At 37.9% G+C, this 17,340-nt stretch overlaps 1 protein-coding gene across 2 annotated transcripts; it reads right to left on the bottom strand.

Annotated features, from left to right (window-relative positions):
• Nucleotides 1–16: 16 nt before the first annotated feature.
• Nucleotides 17–9,865, bottom strand: cdc42ep1a (CDC42 effector protein (Rho GTPase binding) 1a). Of its 2 annotated transcripts, none has more exons than XM_079851730.1 (4): nucleotides 9,688–9,865; nucleotides 6,866–7,301; nucleotides 5,024–5,826; nucleotides 17–1,780 (listed from the first exon to the last, which is right to left on the bottom strand). In XM_079851730.1, the coding sequence occupies exons 3-4, from the start codon at nucleotides 5,475–5,477 to the stop codon at nucleotides 1,170–1,172; spliced, it is 1,065 nt and encodes a 354-aa protein (XP_079707856.1). In that variant the 5' UTR covers nucleotides 5,478–5,826; nucleotides 6,866–7,301; nucleotides 9,688–9,865; the 3' UTR covers nucleotides 17–1,169. The 2 variants fall into 2 exon arrangements, with proteins under 2 accessions (XP_079707856.1, XP_079707855.1); XM_079851729.1 differs by having other exon boundaries at nucleotides 5,024–5,944; nucleotides 9,688–9,862.
• Between the last annotated feature and the right edge of the window lie 7,475 nt (nucleotides 9,866–17,340).

The following is a 17,340-nucleotide window of genomic DNA, read 5'->3' as shown; positions in this document are numbered from 1 at the left end:
CACGTGAGAACAAAGCACATCACAGCTTTGTGCATCACAGTGACCTGTAGGCCTTCGTCTTGGCTTGTAAAGATTGCTGGTTTCCCAGTAAATAAGGGTTTAAAAAATGAAACTGCCACACAATGTCATCTACAATTGAAATATGAGCAATTAAAACTAAATGAATGCAAACTGCAAAGTGTTTTGCATAGTAAATACAAGTTAGCTAGCAGTTATATGTCTGTGCTTCTACATGGTCTCACTGTACACTACATAAGGTTTACTTGAAATGTAAATACTGCAAACTAAAATATTGCATATTTTAATTGTATACTGTTACCATTGTTAGCCAGCTGTTTATTGTGCAATACAAAGCAAATGTGGCCGGTTTTATTTCCTCTGGAACAAAGCTTATATTTTAGGGATGAGAAGGTAGGATCAAACAAAAGTGAAATTTTTAGATGCCAATATTAGTTTTTGTCCTTGTAGATCTGCTCATATTTTAGGTTTTCATCACTTTCTTCAAAACAAGATGAATGCAGGGGTAAATAACAATCCATTAGCTTTCATTTTCCCCACTGCAAACATTTAGAAATGTTATTAAAGGAATAGTTCATCTAAAAAAAAATTCTGTCATCGCCTTCCTGTCATTACGAACTTGAATGACTTTTTGTGGAACACAAAAGGAGAGTTTTAGGTGAATATCCTTGCTGCTCTTTTCCAAATAATGATCCTAAATGAGAACAGGGGTTGTTACACTCCTAAATAATAATAAAAAAAAAAAAACGCAATTTGACTTGTGGGTTGTATTCTAAGTTTTCTGGAGTCATATCTCATTATTTCAATTTTATTCTTTGATTGTTATTAAAGTGGTACTCCACCCGAAAATTTTTATTCTGTTATTATTTACTCACCCTCATGTCATTCCAAACCTTCCAGTACCTTTTTCTGCAGAACAAAGATCATTTGAAGAACTTAGGGTACCAAACAAAATTGAACCCAACTGACTTAAATTGGTCAAAAACAGTTGAAACATTCTTCAAAATATCTTCTTTCGAGTTCCACAGAAGACAGGAAGTCGTGCAGTTTTGGAACAACATGGAACAAACATAATGACAGAATTAAAAATTTTTGGATGAACTATCCCTTTAAAAGTGCTGTGTGATTTGGACTTTAGGCATCTCGTAGTGTTAGACTTTAATCTCATCCTCCTCATCAGCATAGTTGTATGGTTCTCTCCTGTGAGAGTTGTTGGTGTTTGTATTCCTGAGTCTTCCACTCCCATAATGACGTGCCAGCACATCAGCAGCCCTCTGGAAACTCTCCGGCTCCATGCCGTGATCCTCAACAGAGAAGGAGCGCATCTGATCCCCCAGCATGGACCTTTTGGGTGACTCACCATTCACAAAGTCTGAATGTTTCCACTCTCCTCCATACAACCGCGTCCTACCGTCATCGTCTTCTCTCAGGAGTGAGTCCACCAAGGACATGGTTGCGTCCGAGTCCACCTCAGAGTTTTCATCGGTGGACGGTGTCTTTTCACTGATGGGACTGGCCATTTCACACATAGGGCTGTCAATCATAGCAAAGACTTCAGACATGAGGGAAGGGCCCAGATCCAGGGTGAAAGAGTTCATGGAGTCGGAAGGACTGACGGAATCTGAACAGGGAAAGGACGGGATACCCGTGTCTGTGAGCGAGCCTCTATGGATTTCAGGAGGGCAAGCTGAGGGAGAGCTGCCCTGGGCTGGACGCTCAGTGCGTGACAGTCTCGGCAAGGTCACAAAGCCAGACTCCAAACCTGCAAAACAAAGAAAGAAAAACAAAATTGTTCTTGTTTATGAGTTTGACCAACAGAGGGCAGTGAGAACCTACACATTACATTTAGTGGTTCCGGACTGCAGCATAAGTAAAACTAGCAAATCATTTCTGCCATGTGGTTGGACTAGTTACCCTTAAAGAGATAGTTCAACCAAAAACGAACATTTTGTCATCATTTACTCACCCTAATGAAAAGTGTTTTTGTGAATACAATGGAAGTCAATGGGGTCCAAATGTTAGAATTTTTGGACCCCATTGACTTGCATTGCAAGGACAAAACAAAAATCTTTAAAAAATCTTCTTTTGTGTTTCACAGAAGAAATGTATACAGGTTTGGAGTGATATGAGGACGTGAGTAAACTATAACAGAATTAAAAATTTTAGGTGAACTGTCCCTTAAAGATTTCTCTCTTACAAAAAGCTTTGCTAAAGTGCACACTTGTCACAGAAAGGGCAGAAATGAAAAACTACAGGATAGTTGTACATTATATGGGTACAAAAAAAGTCTTCACATGATTGAAAACAGGGCTCTGAAACGGGATGTGCACTCAGCACTAAAACATCTCATTCATAGCTCCTGGTCAGAACAACATTAGCGTTCAGTCCGATGGTGAGTCATTCAGTAAGCTGAATTAAACACTTAGTTTGCATACTAATAATTTCCATATATGTGACCCTGGACCACAAAACCAGTCACATGGGTCAATTTTTTGAAATTGAAAAAAATAGATTTTTTTAAAAAAATATATAAATCATCTGTAAACTGAAAAAAATAAGTTTCCATTGATGTATGGTTTGTTTAGATAGGATAATATTTGGCCAGGATACAACTATTTGAAAATCTGAAATCTAAGGGTGCAAAAAATTTTAAACATTGCAGCAAAATCACAACTTTAAAGGCGATTTTCTCATTCACTCACAAAAATATATTTTTTTATATATTTATGGTAGTAAAGTTACTAAATATCTTAATGGAACATGATCTTTACGGTGCTCTAAGCGATGTCACAAGTTTTTTAGGCCAAATTTTTTTTTGTCACATACAGCAAACATCTCCTCACTATCCGCTAGCTGCCTGTCCCCTGAACACACTGTAAAAAAACGCGGTCTCTGTAGACAGCCCAGGCTCCACAAACGGCAACAAAAACAAACTGGCCCAGCCTGGACCACGAAACATAACAAACAGTGTTCCAGCCAATAACCAACAAGAATGATTTGGGGGTGGGGGGTTAGTGTGCGTGCACATGAAGGGGTGTGTGGGGAGTGGAGGAGAGAGAAGCATGAAGAGGGAAGTTAGCTAGAGATGAGATGTCCTAGACAACGACAATGACTAACGTTAGAATTATACTATCTTGAATTTTGATATGGCCGACACACGACCAAAGAGGGCACGGAAAGGAGGGGACGGGATGAGGAGGAGGGAGGGTCGAGCTAGCCTCCGTTTTATTTGACAATACTTCGAACGTCAACAAGAAGTGACGTCACCCAACATCGCTTAGAGCCCCTTTAATGTCCTAATGATTTTTGGCATAGAAGAAAAATCAATCATTTTGACCCATACAACCTATTGTTGGCTATTGCCACAAATATACCCGTGCAACTTGTGACTGGTTTTGTGGTCCAGGCAGGGTCACATATTGATAATTAAGCTAAGGATAAACATTGGGTGTGAGTTTGGTGTATGTGAGTTTGGTGTGTGTTTATGAGCATGCAGGGGTTTTGTTTTTGAACAGGCTCTCCTGCAGAGAAGCCAGTGAGGCATGTTTGAGGTATTTGAATGGGTGAGGCAGACGCTGATCACTGAACTGTAATGTCTGGGTCTAAAAAGGAGTCTGGGATTGCCACAGGTGTTTAGATGGTTTATCAAATACTTTTCTGTTTGATCTACCTCATGTTTCCCTTAAGGACAGAAAGCTAGTAAACAAACATATTTGACTTAGACAAAACATGCATGAGACACACTACCGTTCAAATGTTTGGGGTCGGTAAGATTTCCGGTAAGAAGTCTCTTTTATATGCTCAACGAGCCTGAATGTATTTGATTCACCCCTAAAAAAATAGTACATTTATTGAAATTATAACAATTAAAAGGACTATTTTCTGTTTTAAAATGTAATTTATTCCTGTGATGGCAAAGCTGAATTTTCAGCACCATGGCTCCAGTCTACAGTGTCACATGATCCTTCATAAATCATTCTGAAATACTGATTTGGTGCTCAAGTAACATTTCTTTTTATTGTCAATGTTGAAAACAGTTGTGCAGCTTAATATTTTTGTGGAACCTGCTATGGATAATTTTTCAGGATTCTTTGATGAATAGAATATTAAAAACAGCATTTGTGTGAAATAGAAATCTTTTGTAACATTATAGTCACTTTTCTTCATGTGTCTTTTCTGAATAAAAGTATTAATTTCTCCACCCCCCCCCCCCCCCCAAAAAAAAAATCTAACTGCCCCAAATGTTTGAACATTAGTGTAGACACTGGTAAATATGGTTGTCCTACTCCTATTCTGAGTGCTTAATGTTCGGTACAGACACATTTAATTAATAATAATTCATTTTAATAATTGATTTCTACAACAGAATTTGCTCACAAAAACTGCACATTCAAACTTTATTTACATTCAACAGAACTGAACTTATTTTGTTAATGCAGTGACATCCCTATCCTTTTAGACACTTTTAGATCATTTGTCTCTGAGCTGTGGTGCTACAAAAAAAAAGAAGAGAATTTTGATATTGACTCTCTCCCCTGTGCAGGTTTACCCCCATACACCTTTAACCAATACATTTCCATGACATTTCCCATGATTATTTATTCATGATTACTGAATAAGTCTGGAAACACATTTACAGAGAATTTTCATCTGTATGTGAGGTGCCAATTTTTAAAGTGATACATTTAAATGATTTTCTCCTATAAGACTCTCAATGGGCGCAATGTTTAACGTCGACTTTGTGGACAAGTTACTCCCAAACAGCAATTTCTGGGAAAATGAAATAGACAATGATGTAAAAATACATCATGGAAACCAAGATTTTTTCATTCATTTTCATTCTAAGGCTAGATATCTCAAATTTGAAATTCCTTCATTGTGGGATCAGCCCTGCATGTTTTCAGGAGCGGCTTCTGTATTCTGTACACACGCAGAACACTCATAGTTTATGGGATTCACTTCTGAATTTGAATCTGATTCTGAGAGTGAACATTGACAGACTCACCATATAAGCATGTGGAGTTCTCAGGTGTTTTTGGTGAACTAGGGAAAAGCACTTTCACGGGACAGCCGTTGGGTGAGTCCACGTCCAGCCGGGGGAGGGAAATGGCATTCTTTATGATTGGAGAAACTGGTGGAGGTGGGGGTGAAAGGTCCTTGGATCCGCCGCGGGGCCTGTCGGGGGTCTTGCGGACATGGCGAAACGTGCGGGAGAAGAATCCCTCATTCTTCTCTGAAGTGGAGGAGGAGTCTCCATCTGCATTATTTCCTGCTCCACCATGATTGCTGAGGAACGAGGTGTCCCCGAACACGTCTCCTCCGCGGCCCACGTGCATTGTGTGGCGAAAGTCGCCCAATGGGGGACTGATCATGTCCGGGGTGAGGTCACCTTTAAAACGACGCTTTCCTGAGGAGTGGGAAACCAGGCCCTTCAGGCCAGACAACTTACCCAGGTTCATGGCTTCTCCAAGTACAAATCGTAAGTTTCCAGAGCCAGTAAAAAAAAAACTCCACAAAAATTATTTTTTTTAAAAATGGCGAGAACAACGCAAGAAAGCAAATTATACACGTATCACCATTCAAGCTGAATAAAAACCGCAGTTGAGTGGAAAGTTTCTTTTCACAGTTTCTCAAAAGGCAGACACATTCAGCTATGTCCCATTTTGGCCATCAGTCTTTGTTCATATCCAGAAAGATTCGGTGAAGATAAATGTGAGCTGAAAATATGCATGACTCCAATTCCTGAAAACCTCTGCTGCATATGTGGTCAAAGATTCTGGGCTTCACAGTTGTTCTGGGTTTGTGCTTCTGAAAAAAAATCAGTTCAGAAATAAATTCAGCTCTGGCTGCAGATATCTCTGTGGTTTAGGACTGAAACCATGAGCTCCTTCTTTAGTAAGGTCCAGAGAATCTGCTGCTACATGCTCTGGAAGATGCAAATGTTAACAATATCACAATTCAGTTCCTAAAAAGAAACTGATGCCATATTTGTGGTATGAGATATTGGCACAGAAATGCAACATTAATTATCAACCTTTGCTGTGAAAATGTATATATATTTAAAATTGTGTGTTCTGTAAATCTCAGCTAATTTGACTTGATGAATTTTTAATGAGTCTTTTATTTAATTATTGAGTGTAGTGCCCTTTAAAGGCCTAAATTCAGCTTTGACTCCTCAGTCATTCACTTTACAGTATTTTGGTCGTTCACTTTAAGGGTATCCTGTTACAAAAGTCTATTTACCAGAGCATTTTCCCAGTCTCAGATTGTAAAAGCAAAGAGACACTGAGTGTACATTTCTCAATGACATGAAGTTGGAAAAAAGAAGCCCAAATTTCTATTAAAAAATACTTTCTCTCATTTTGTTCATATCAAAAACTAACCTAAAAGAGTGGTATTCAGTTAATAGATAAAAAAAAAAAAAACATTTGGGAAACAATTTGATTCATAGTTAAGCCAATAAAAAAATAATAATAATAATAAAAAAAAAACTATTTTAAGGGCCACCCTCAATTAGTCTGAGTTTGCTAGTAGTTTATTTGATCTAATTTAGCATTAGGGTCAGCTCAGACTTTTTATTTGTGCTTGACTGTAGTTAAAGTAATGAGAATCATTTTTAAAAGGAGTAAAGTCTCACGTCTCAGTACACGACAAGCTTTGCTTTGGCTGTGTTGCACATTTCATGGTAAATTGCCACTAAAGACTCACCGTATGTGATAAGCACAAGTCGTTTAGCCAAACCCTTTGCCTGATTAGTGTCGGTTAAAAATCTAATCATCGGCTGTTTGGTCCTGGGAGAAACACTACAAACAATTTTTACAACTGAAAACAAACAGAAGCCACATACCTTAATCAGTTTTGTGTAATCAATGTGTCTGCATGCTTTCCCAATCCAAGTTCATTCAGTGACCTCTGACCTGCACCCTGCTGGAGTGTGAGACGGCAGGGAGGCTTGTTGCTTTATCCCTGCATGTATACTCTCTTCATGCTCCTCCACTCCCAACGGCTGCTGCTCCAGATCCTTTGTTTTTTAAGATACTCAAATCCAGCGGCCCACTCGCCAGGAATCCCCCAGGGGAGATAAAGGGTCTTTAAAAGACAATAAATTAAATGTAATAATCTGGGCAATAGTATGGCTTGACGGAGGCTCCTTAAGGATTGGTCATGTCCAGGATTAGCCCCTAATCCCTCTTCCCTTCCTTCACCCTGAATCCCCCTCTGCTGGCTTTAGTCCACTCAAGACGTCCCGGTTTGAAGGGGTTCTTGTAAAATCAACAAACGTCCTGTATGAGAGAGGGAAACAGGTGGATATGTAACACAGATCAGGATCAAAGCAGACCAAAAGTCTATCACCACTAGTGATTTTTTTCCCCAATTAAATAAATATTTGAATTACAAATTATATTATCAGCATAACAATTTGAGTGAAAAATTGAATAAAACATGAATTTCAGAATGTCTTAGCATTTGGTTTTTCCCCATTTGCTAGGTACTGTATTTCTAGAGAGGAGTATTTCTGAAACAAAAATGTTTTTTAGTGACCTAGAAATGACCAAGTGTGTGTTTTTATATATATATATATATATATATATATATATATATATATATATATATATATATATATTAACATATTAATGATTTCTGCTCATGTGACAATGAGGACTGGAGTAATGATGCTTTGCCATCACAGGAATAAATTACATTTTAAAATATATTAAAACAGAAGTTATTTTAAAAGGAATAATATTTCACAATATTACTGTTTTTAATGTATTTTGGTCAAATCTATTCAGCCTAGGTGAGACTTATGATAAAATAAAATCTTAATTACTCCAAACTTTTGTATATAAATAAAATAAAATTGTGTTTCGAAGTATTCATATTCAAGTATTAGGTCAACATTGTGTCAAACATGAAATCACATCTGGCCATAGATGTATGGTCTAAAATGAACTTATTAATAAAACATTGTCCCCAAACATAATTTTTTTCCCCCAACATCTTCTGAGAAATGGGAATGGTCGTCGGCATTTATCATGTAATGTGCTAAACATAACATAACCAACTCGTACGCTGACATTCAGCAGGGCTGCTGTTGACTCTTGACATATGGCAATAAACCAAAACACACTGTCACATAATTCTTGCAGCTGTTTCTAGTGGATGCAAACAATGGAATTATGTCTGTGGAAATGGCTGTGCATTGTTTCAAAGAAGGAGATGCACACGTCAACCCGTAAACCGCAGTCTAATAGATCCCGTGTGTGTGAATGCATTCCTGGGGGAAACATCTCTGTCTATTACAGACATCCAGTACAGTACCCACATCCCAGATTGGAAACACGTTTAGGGTTTTTCCTCCTCTTTCTTTCTGTGGGACTGTCTGCCTTCTTTCATGTGGGCATTAAAGTTGATCTGACTGATCTTAACAGCATTTGATTTTTGCAGCCGTCCACTGCAGATTCACATGATGTCATTAAAATAAGTGATTTGAACATAAGTCACACTGACTGAACATTTGTTCTTTTGAACTGAAAAATGGTTCAAGTGGGGTTTCTTAACATCATTTTCCCTTTGCCCAAAACCAAATCTTGATCTGCTAGGCTACACTATAACTTAGCTAACTAGGTGAACAAACATTCAAGATAAGGCCTCATTTTTTCTTTTCACCCAATGACCTCCACTTTTTTCTGGAATCTCATGTTGTCTAAAGAAAAAAAGGGCCCCCTAGGCGTAAATCATGATTACAAATATACTCATTTCATCATCTGAACATTCCCTATTTTTACTCAAAGCACTCAGCATGACCGTCTGGCAGAGTGAGTCCATGATGGAAAATACCATGATGGTGTTATGTGAAAAAAAATATACAGCAACTGGCTGGGTCAGTTTTACTCACATCTTTATTATCATATTTACACTTCTTTAACTTTAATTTGTTAATAAATCTAAATGCTATCTACAAAATGATTTACTTATCTAAACAAATCCCAAAAAGGTAGAAGCACAATGATAAAAACTAGTTAATAAACTAGTTAATGGAAATTTAAATTTTCATCTGAACATTAACTAAACATAGCCTAGGACAAGGACAGATCAATGTTGCTGTACTGAAATGTTGCTGAAGCAATTTTCACTACAGTCCATTGATCTAATCATTTGTGAACTTTGGGTTTTATTGCTTCACAGAAATGTCATCCTAGTTTATTCACTCCTCACTGTTAAGGGAACAGTTTAATATATAAAAGTAGAGTTGCAAAAGAGTGCATGTTCTGCTGATCAGTTACCAAAACCAAATCTTGAATCAAGTTCATTATCTAAAGTATGTTATTAATTAAACTTAATTCATCATAAAGAATTCAAATCATCATTTGACTGCCGCTCATAAGGGGCATAAACTGAAAGTATGCAGTGGCGCGCGCATACTAATTTTACAGCAGCACAGATTAAGTTTCCTCCGTCATGCACACAATCACACACGACTAGTCTGTAGAACCTTCTTATTTACCAAATTAACACTGGTTAGCTGTTAATAGTACGCACTAAACAAACGCAAATTTAGTATACTTTTGATAGAAGGTTTGATCTTAAATGTGTTGATAATTCAAAATGCTGAGGCAAAAATAATCTGTCGTTCATCTGACAATTGAGTAAATCAAAACAACTCACCTTGTGGGTTGATGAATACAAGTTTATCATGACCCAAAAAGCAATAATGAGATTTATCTCAACAAAAGGTAAGATCCAGCCGTCCACCATGAAACTTTTCTCTTGAGTAGAGTCTTCTGTTTGAGAGGCATGCGGTCAGTGTGAAGCTCTGTGTCAGTCTCGCTCTCGCGCTCGCGCTGCTGGGCAGAATCGGGGGCGGGCATTTCGAAGACTTTTTGGACAAGTTCCATGTTCCCAATGTGTTCAATGCCACGACTGTAGCTCTCTCGGGTAGTCGAAAAAACGGCTTTATTGCTTAATAAATTGCTTATCGCGTTTAGACGGAGAAGGATTTATTTAAGTTGTGTTATATATCTGACGTTTTAAGCTGTAGGCTATTTATTTGTGTATTTATTTGCTGAAAATAAATAGCACTTTGGGAAGTGTCATTAAAATGATGTACACTTAAATGAGGCAAAGATTCCAGGCATATTAGTCTAGGTAAAGCTTTTTTATTCTACATGGAGCGGTACCCTCTCATGGGTGCAGACATTTTGAAATCACATGACGAACCCTGTCAAAATGTCTATTGGTGTGTTCGACTTGAAGCAGCGCTGCGCAGACAGATGTTACAGACACTAAATAACATTTAATACAGACATTAAAGTATGACATCAAAGTATTGTGAGAGTGATTCGAAAGCATACGGGCCGTCTGCTCTCTGATCGCACTTGCCAAACTTTGATGTCATTCACCGTTCTGTCTGCGCAGCGCTGCTTCAAGTCGAACACACCTTAAACCGGGGTCACACTGTACGATTTTGGCCACGATTTGGCCGTCTGAGGCTAATTTTGCAAATCGTAAAAGATTCCTCTGATCCTATAGCTAAAATCTGAAGTCTCTAATCGTTAGTTTGACATGTTCAGAATCAGCGACAGCCGATTAATGACCGTTGCGATCCAATTTTACCTCCAACAAAATTCTGGCAGTGTCAGAAGATTTGACTCACAGTCCTGCAGTGTGACTTGTCCAGGGGGGCACTGTTTCATAAAATAATGAAGTTTCCCCGGGCGCCGCCATTGATTAGCAGACCCCCACCGGCTGTTAGCATTCCATTGACTCCATTGACATTGACTTCATTCCATTCATTTTGGCGTCACTTTGACAGCGAATAACTTTATATCTGAGGCGTTTAAAGACTCCATTTGTCCATTATTTATTTCTAAAGAAACACGAAAATGTATAAAAGGCTCCATTACCTTGTATCTTACTTTATGGCCCCGTAGAAGCAGTTTTTGTAAAAATAGGCTAACGATTTTGTCATAACCATGCAACTCTCTGTCGCACAGTAGAGAAATTACCGTATGGACAGGAGGAGAAGCTCGCGGGCAATCGGGGGGACGTGGAGGCAAAATGACAAAATAATTAATCAGAATACTTAGCAAAAGTTTCTCCTGCTCCTATCTCATGGACACCTCCTACTCACGCTCTCTGTCTCTGCAAGTTTCGGAAGGGAATGATTCAGATTTCTCACGTCACATCTACGTCGTCAAGCTCAGTTTGAGTCTGCGCAGTACGCTCAGCCATCAGGAAGTGAGTGCTTCTAATTGACTTCACTTTTCTCCATTGAATCCAATGGGGTCGCTGTGTCCATTTCTTTTACTGTGTCTATGGACTTGTCCTACTACGACGACCGTCAAATTGTCTTCGTTTTATAAGACAGGCCAATACCAAAATTTACGTTAGAGATTTCTTTACAGCCACCATTTCAATCCAGCGTGTTTCAATCCTCACTGTTACAGAACGTGTCATTGATTGATGATGTAAAACTCTTGATGAGTCTTCTTGTCTGCGTCCGTTTTTAACGTGTTGTGACTGTTGTACAGTCTGACATTAATGACAACTGAGATCTTACAGTGTGACGTGGATAACATCGGGGATCATGTTTGTACAATCTGACAAGGAACAATCGCAAAGGACTATTATAAATCGCAGTGTGCACCCAGCTTTATACTACATATAAAACTTTGTCATAACATTACATTATTATTGGAAAGATTTTAAAAGTCGCTCAGATCAGTAACAAGATTCCATTTTATCCTCGTGTTTTTATCAAAGCATGTATTGTGCTCAGGAAATGTAACTATAAAGTCTTACATTTTCAAATTTAAATACTGCGTCCTTGTTTGAAGATGTTTGCTTTCAGCAGGCATTGCATAAACTGTAAAAAGGCCTGTGATCAAAGTCTATGGCTTTAGTTTTGGTGTCACCATTGGGACAGAATAATTCATAACCCAGGGCAGTGTGTTGATGTAAGCAGATCAGTAGATCAATGAAAGTCTGGCAGTTTGTATCCAAGAGCTATGCATGAGCATCAATGGGAAATTGATTGTGATTCAGAGCAGTTCTCTCATGCATTGAGAGGGAAAATAGCCCGGAATAACATGCTGATCCATTCAAAACCACTGTTGCTGCTGTTAGAATTTAGAGATGGATAGGTGAAAAAGCCATTTGGGAGGGTGTTGGGAGTTTGGGAGTTAAAGTCATCATGGACTACAAAGCAGCAGTTCCCATAGATATAATGCCATTGACTGCATTTAATACCAACTGCTAGAATTTGGACAGTATGTTTGTCTATGCCTGTTTGTCAAGATAATTTCTGTCACATAGGCTATCTTTTCATCTTTATTTTCTGTTTTTCTCTCTGCTCTTTCATTGTCCCATCAGCTGCTCTATCTTGTTCTTCCTAGAGTAAACAATCCCCTCTGCTCAAGCATGTCAGCTATTTGCTGTGGATAACATGTAGCTTTTGGATACTTTTCAGATGTTGGTCCCAAAAGGGAGGCAGGGATATAATTTTAGGTTTTTCTCTCCCCCTTTTGACTTCACAACAGTCTATCTTTTCCTTTTTTCTTGGTCCACCCCAATCTCTCTCTCTCTCAATCTGTTTCCCCCCAGTTCCTCCTCTTCCTTTCACATAAGTTTTATTTTATATAATGCAAAGTCAACAATGAAGCAAGCCCAGCCCCTTTTCAACTTTCAAACTTTTTTGTTCATTGAAATCAAACCATGAATTAAAATAATAATTTAAATATTAGATGAAAAACTAAATGAAAATTAGAAATGTTGCCTTGGCAACTAGTTGAAGAACTGGAAGTAAAACTAAAATTAAAGTGGACAAATAAACCTAAATAGTAATATATATATTTAAAAAATAATTACAAAAGCACATAAAATTACTAGAAATGTAAACTAAAATTAAAATTAAATCTGAAAACATAAAAATAAAAGCTATTTCAAAATATTAAATATAATAGTAAATGTTATCAAAATAACAGAGTCCTTAATCCCACATTGCACCAATATTGTCCAGTGTTTTAGGCCTGGTTTCACAGACAAGGCTTAGATTAAGCCAGGATTAGGCCTTAGTTTAATTAGGACAAACTAGTGAAAAATGCCCGTGCAAAATCAGTTTTTGTGTGTGTTTTTAGTAATTGTTGGTTTGGTGTATTTGTATTTGTGTCTCATTGTTACAGTTACACAGCAAAAATTCAGTGACATTTTTATTTGTGCATGGTAGAAAGCACACAGTGAACTCCGAGAAAACGCTATGCTTGAGCAAACAGTTTGTGAATAGGCTACTACAAATGATGCCCGTGGGCCGTGAAAGAGACTGTGAACGCATTGAATAGGAGATGTTTAGTTGGTGAATAGCATAGGCTACTATTACACAGTAGCGATAACGTTAAGCGCACCAGAATGAAATATAATATTCAGAAGTAAACAGCAGAGCTGACTTACAGATTCAGTTAACATCCACAAATGAATAAGCGCGTCGATTCAGGGAGCAGTGCAAAGTGCCCGTGCAAAATCAGTTTTTGTGTATGTTTTTAGTAATTGTTGGTTTGGTGTATTTGAGTGCTCATTGTTACAATTACACAGCAAAAGTTCAGTGACATTTTTATTTGTGCATGGTAGAAAGTAAGTATACTGACATAATGACATACAATAAATGTGGAAAAGTGAACTACACGATTCAGGGAGCAGGCTACACAGTGAACACAGTGAACACAGTGAACAGAGAAAATGCAACTTCTTCGACCCTCTCTGTTTCTGGTCCTGGGCTGTGCTCACTCAGTGTGAGAGGGGGAGGGGCCAGCAGCTTGAGCGGCAAAAGCCAGTATGTGCTTCTTTTACCGATATATTTAGCGATATCTTTTGCATTTCTAATCCAAACAACGTCAAACTTGGCACTGCACTTACTCGTGCCCGTAGCGAGACACCTGTCAAGTTTGAAATCCATCGGACTAACGGTTCGAGAGATATGCGAATAACAGACCTACAGACACACAGACTGACAGACAGACAGACGTTTCTGTAATTTATAGATATAGATAAGTATCTTTTATAAACGTGCCTTCGAAACGTGTCTTGAGACAAGACAATGGCACTGACATATTTTAAGATAGCTGAGTGCAAGTTGCTTTCAATTAAAAGAGCTCAAACATGCATTTTAGTCTGGGACTAGGCTTAAAGGAGAACTCCGGTCAATTTTAACATTGAGCTCATTTTTTTGTAAATTTGGAGTGCTGTCAGTACAGAGAACAACGACAAAAATCGGTGTTGCCTACACTGTGTTATCCTCTTTTTAAAATTTGCACCCTGTTGACTTCAATGGGGCAAGTTTTAAACCTGCTTTTAGCCTCTTAACATTCTTGATGTGTCATTACACGTGCACAGGTCATGTGAGTGATTCCTTCAGAGTGAACACGGGTGAATCTGACTGCAGTAGATGTGAAAGATATGAATAAAAATGAAGTTAATTCAGCCAGCGCTCATACCTGTATTTATTTCCTGTTTTCGGTCGAAGTCCACAGTAGTCGATTGTCGAGTTCACGCGCGTAATCATAGGTAGCTAAGCAACAGTGGAGAACTCGACAATCGACTACTGTGGACTTCGACCGAAAACAGGAAATAAATACAGGTATGAGCGCTGGCTGAATTAACTTCATTTTTATTCATATCTTTCACATCTACTGCAGTCAGATTCACCGTGTTCACTCTGAAGGAATCACTCACATTGGCTGTGCACTTGTAATGACACATCAAGGATGTTAAGAGGCTAAAAGCAGGTTTAAAACTTGACCCATTGAAGTCAACAGGGTGCAAATTTTAAAAAGAGGATAACACGGTGTAGGCAACACCGATTTTTGTCGTTGTTCTCTGTACTGACAGCACTCCAAATTTACAAAAAACATGAGCTCAATGTTAAAATTGACCGGAGTTCTCCTTTAAGCCTTGTCTGTGAACCCTGGAGTTAAAGTATTTTGTCTGTACAAGCTTAAATTATAGGCTCTTTCCTTTAAATTAAATTAAAAGAAATAAATAAATAGCTATAAATTGCTATGCTGTTTCTAACATGTCCATGTTGTCTTCCTGCGTTCTTTCTGCAGTGATTGCGCAGAAACCTCTGGTGTTCAGGCCCGTTAACTGTGATTCCTGTCTTGAGATCAGTGCCAAAAAGGGGATGGATCCAGCGGAGAATTCTTAGCTTATCATGGCAATGTTTATGGAGCTCGGATTTGAGCGATGTCCTGGGGCTGGCTTTCCTCTATGTATGCTACCTCGTAATGAACTCTGGGTTAACAAATAGCGAGTGTTGAAGTTTGTAATATCAAGTTTCTCTTCAAAAGCTTCAAACAGTCCACAAAGGCATTTAAACATGCAGAGTTATTTTCACACATGATCTGATGATGACAAATGCCATTGAGAAAACAATGTGATTCTTTCTTTCCCACACTTGATGCTTACTCTTGATAGTGAGGTGATTATTAAGAAATGTAAGATAAGCTTGTAATTGAGTATAGTGTAATCACAGTCTAATGTTATCAGAGTTTCCGCCCTCCAGTGAGTTATTTTCTGCTTTGAGCTTTTTTTTGTTTATTCCTTTTTGACTGTAGACGCATCGATATAAGTTTATGGCACTTATGAAACAGCAGAAATGCAGCCTTTACCACCATGGTAACCCCTGTAAACAAAGCAGGCTGTTCTACTTTCTGTTTTTTAACAGTATTTAAATGCTTAAAACAACCCTTCAGATTTTTATATATGGTGTTTATTACAGCGCTATAATTACCATGTTTAAACCCAAAAATGTAAATTATGTCATCATTTACTCAGCCTCAAGTTTTTCCGAACCTGTATGAATGTTTTTTTGTTTGTTTTTTTTTCCTGAACACAAAAATATATTTTGAAGAATGTCAGCAACCAAATAGTTGATGGGACCCTATTTACTTCTATAGTTTTTTTTAATACTATGGAAGTCATTGGGGTCAACTGTTTGGTTACCCATATTCTTCAAAGTATCTTCTTTTGTGTTCAGCAGAAGAAAGAAATTCATACAGGTTGGAACAACCTGAGGGTGAGTAAATGATGAATTTACATTTTTGGATGAACTACCTTTAAAGACTTGTTAGGTTTTCATACATTTTTTTTTTTTGTTTATTTATTATTATTATTTTTTTGTGTAGCCTATTGTTTTATTTTATTTTAATATTCTTTTTGCCATAAGAGAGTAAGCTATTAAACCTGTTAGGAGGGTGACACTTAAGTTTTGTTATGTAATTCAATACCGTGATAAAAGTTTCAGTAATTATTGTCATATGAAAATGTGTTACCATCATACGCCAAGACTGTAGACATGTTTGTCCTCTCAAAGCTCGCTCTAGTCCCATCCTGTTCTTGAGTTGCACTGTTTTAAAGTATATAAAAGTGTGTCTTCTTGAATCCCCTCATCTTACACTTTGTGTTTAGTCTACGCCATCATCTCTTTGTAGAGATACTGATCATCCTGTATTTTCCATGATGAGAGCTTGAGAGACTAATTACCTCAATCCACAGAGGAACAGCATGGCGTGTGTTTAAGTAGACACATAGGTTTATGTTATCACATGGACGGGTCTTGTCCATGTTTTGTCCATGTGACTGGGACTGTGTTTCTTGCTTACAGCAAAATACAATTAGGCCATTAGATGTCAATAATGTTATCTTACTGGATCAGTGTGACAGGGCTTTGGGTAAATCCTACTTGTAAATACGCATTTGAAAGACAATGACAGACAGTGATATCACTAGAAAGCAGATGTTTCAGGTTTCAAGAAACAGGTGGATAATGCAGTATAAGGGATAAGGATCAAGAGCACTTTAAAGTAGTGGGGGTAGAGGAAGCGAGATGGAGGCTGGGGAAAGGGGGCTAGTAAAACAGGATAAATTTTTCCCGGTGAAAAAGGATGTCTCCTCAGGAAATTACTTTCACATAGGTTTCGAAGCCTGCCAAGACTTTAAACTCTCTTTCTCGTTTCATTCTTTTTAAATGCAACCCAACACATTTGATAGCAGTTTTCTTCCTACAATACTTCTGTCTGGGTGTGAAATTAAATTCCATCAGTCCAACAAAGCCATGTAGTCATTCTCTTGTTGTTGTAGGTAATGGCAGACATGTTTATACTTCTTTCAAGTCTTTGAGGTGGAGTCTAGGTCAATTCTTTCAAGGACGAGTGCAAGTCAAGTCTCATATCCTTTTTGGTAATATTTTTATACTCTGTAGATTAGTTATATAAACCTTGTTGAAGAGCAATCGATTTCATATTTTGTTTTGAAAGTCTTATCCAATTT

Source organism: Squalius cephalus, assembly GCF_949319135.1.
Source record: "Squalius cephalus genome assembly, chromosome: 19".
Classification (NCBI taxonomy): domain Eukaryota; kingdom Metazoa; phylum Chordata; class Actinopteri; order Cypriniformes; family Leuciscidae; genus Squalius; species Squalius cephalus.
This window is presented reverse-complemented; position numbering and strand designations above follow the sequence as displayed.

What these genes read in the sequence shown, in the direction of transcription:
- cdc42ep1a (XM_079851730.1), bottom strand. Translation starts at nt 5,477, where the DNA reads ATGAACCTGGGTAAGTTGTCTGGCCTGAAGGGCCTGGTTTCCCACTCC. An exon ending in GAACTCCACATGCTTATATG is followed by an intron (nt 1,781 to 5,023) that starts GTGAGTCTGTCA and finishes TTTGTTTTGCAG; the next exon opens with GTTTGGAGTCTGGCTTTGTG.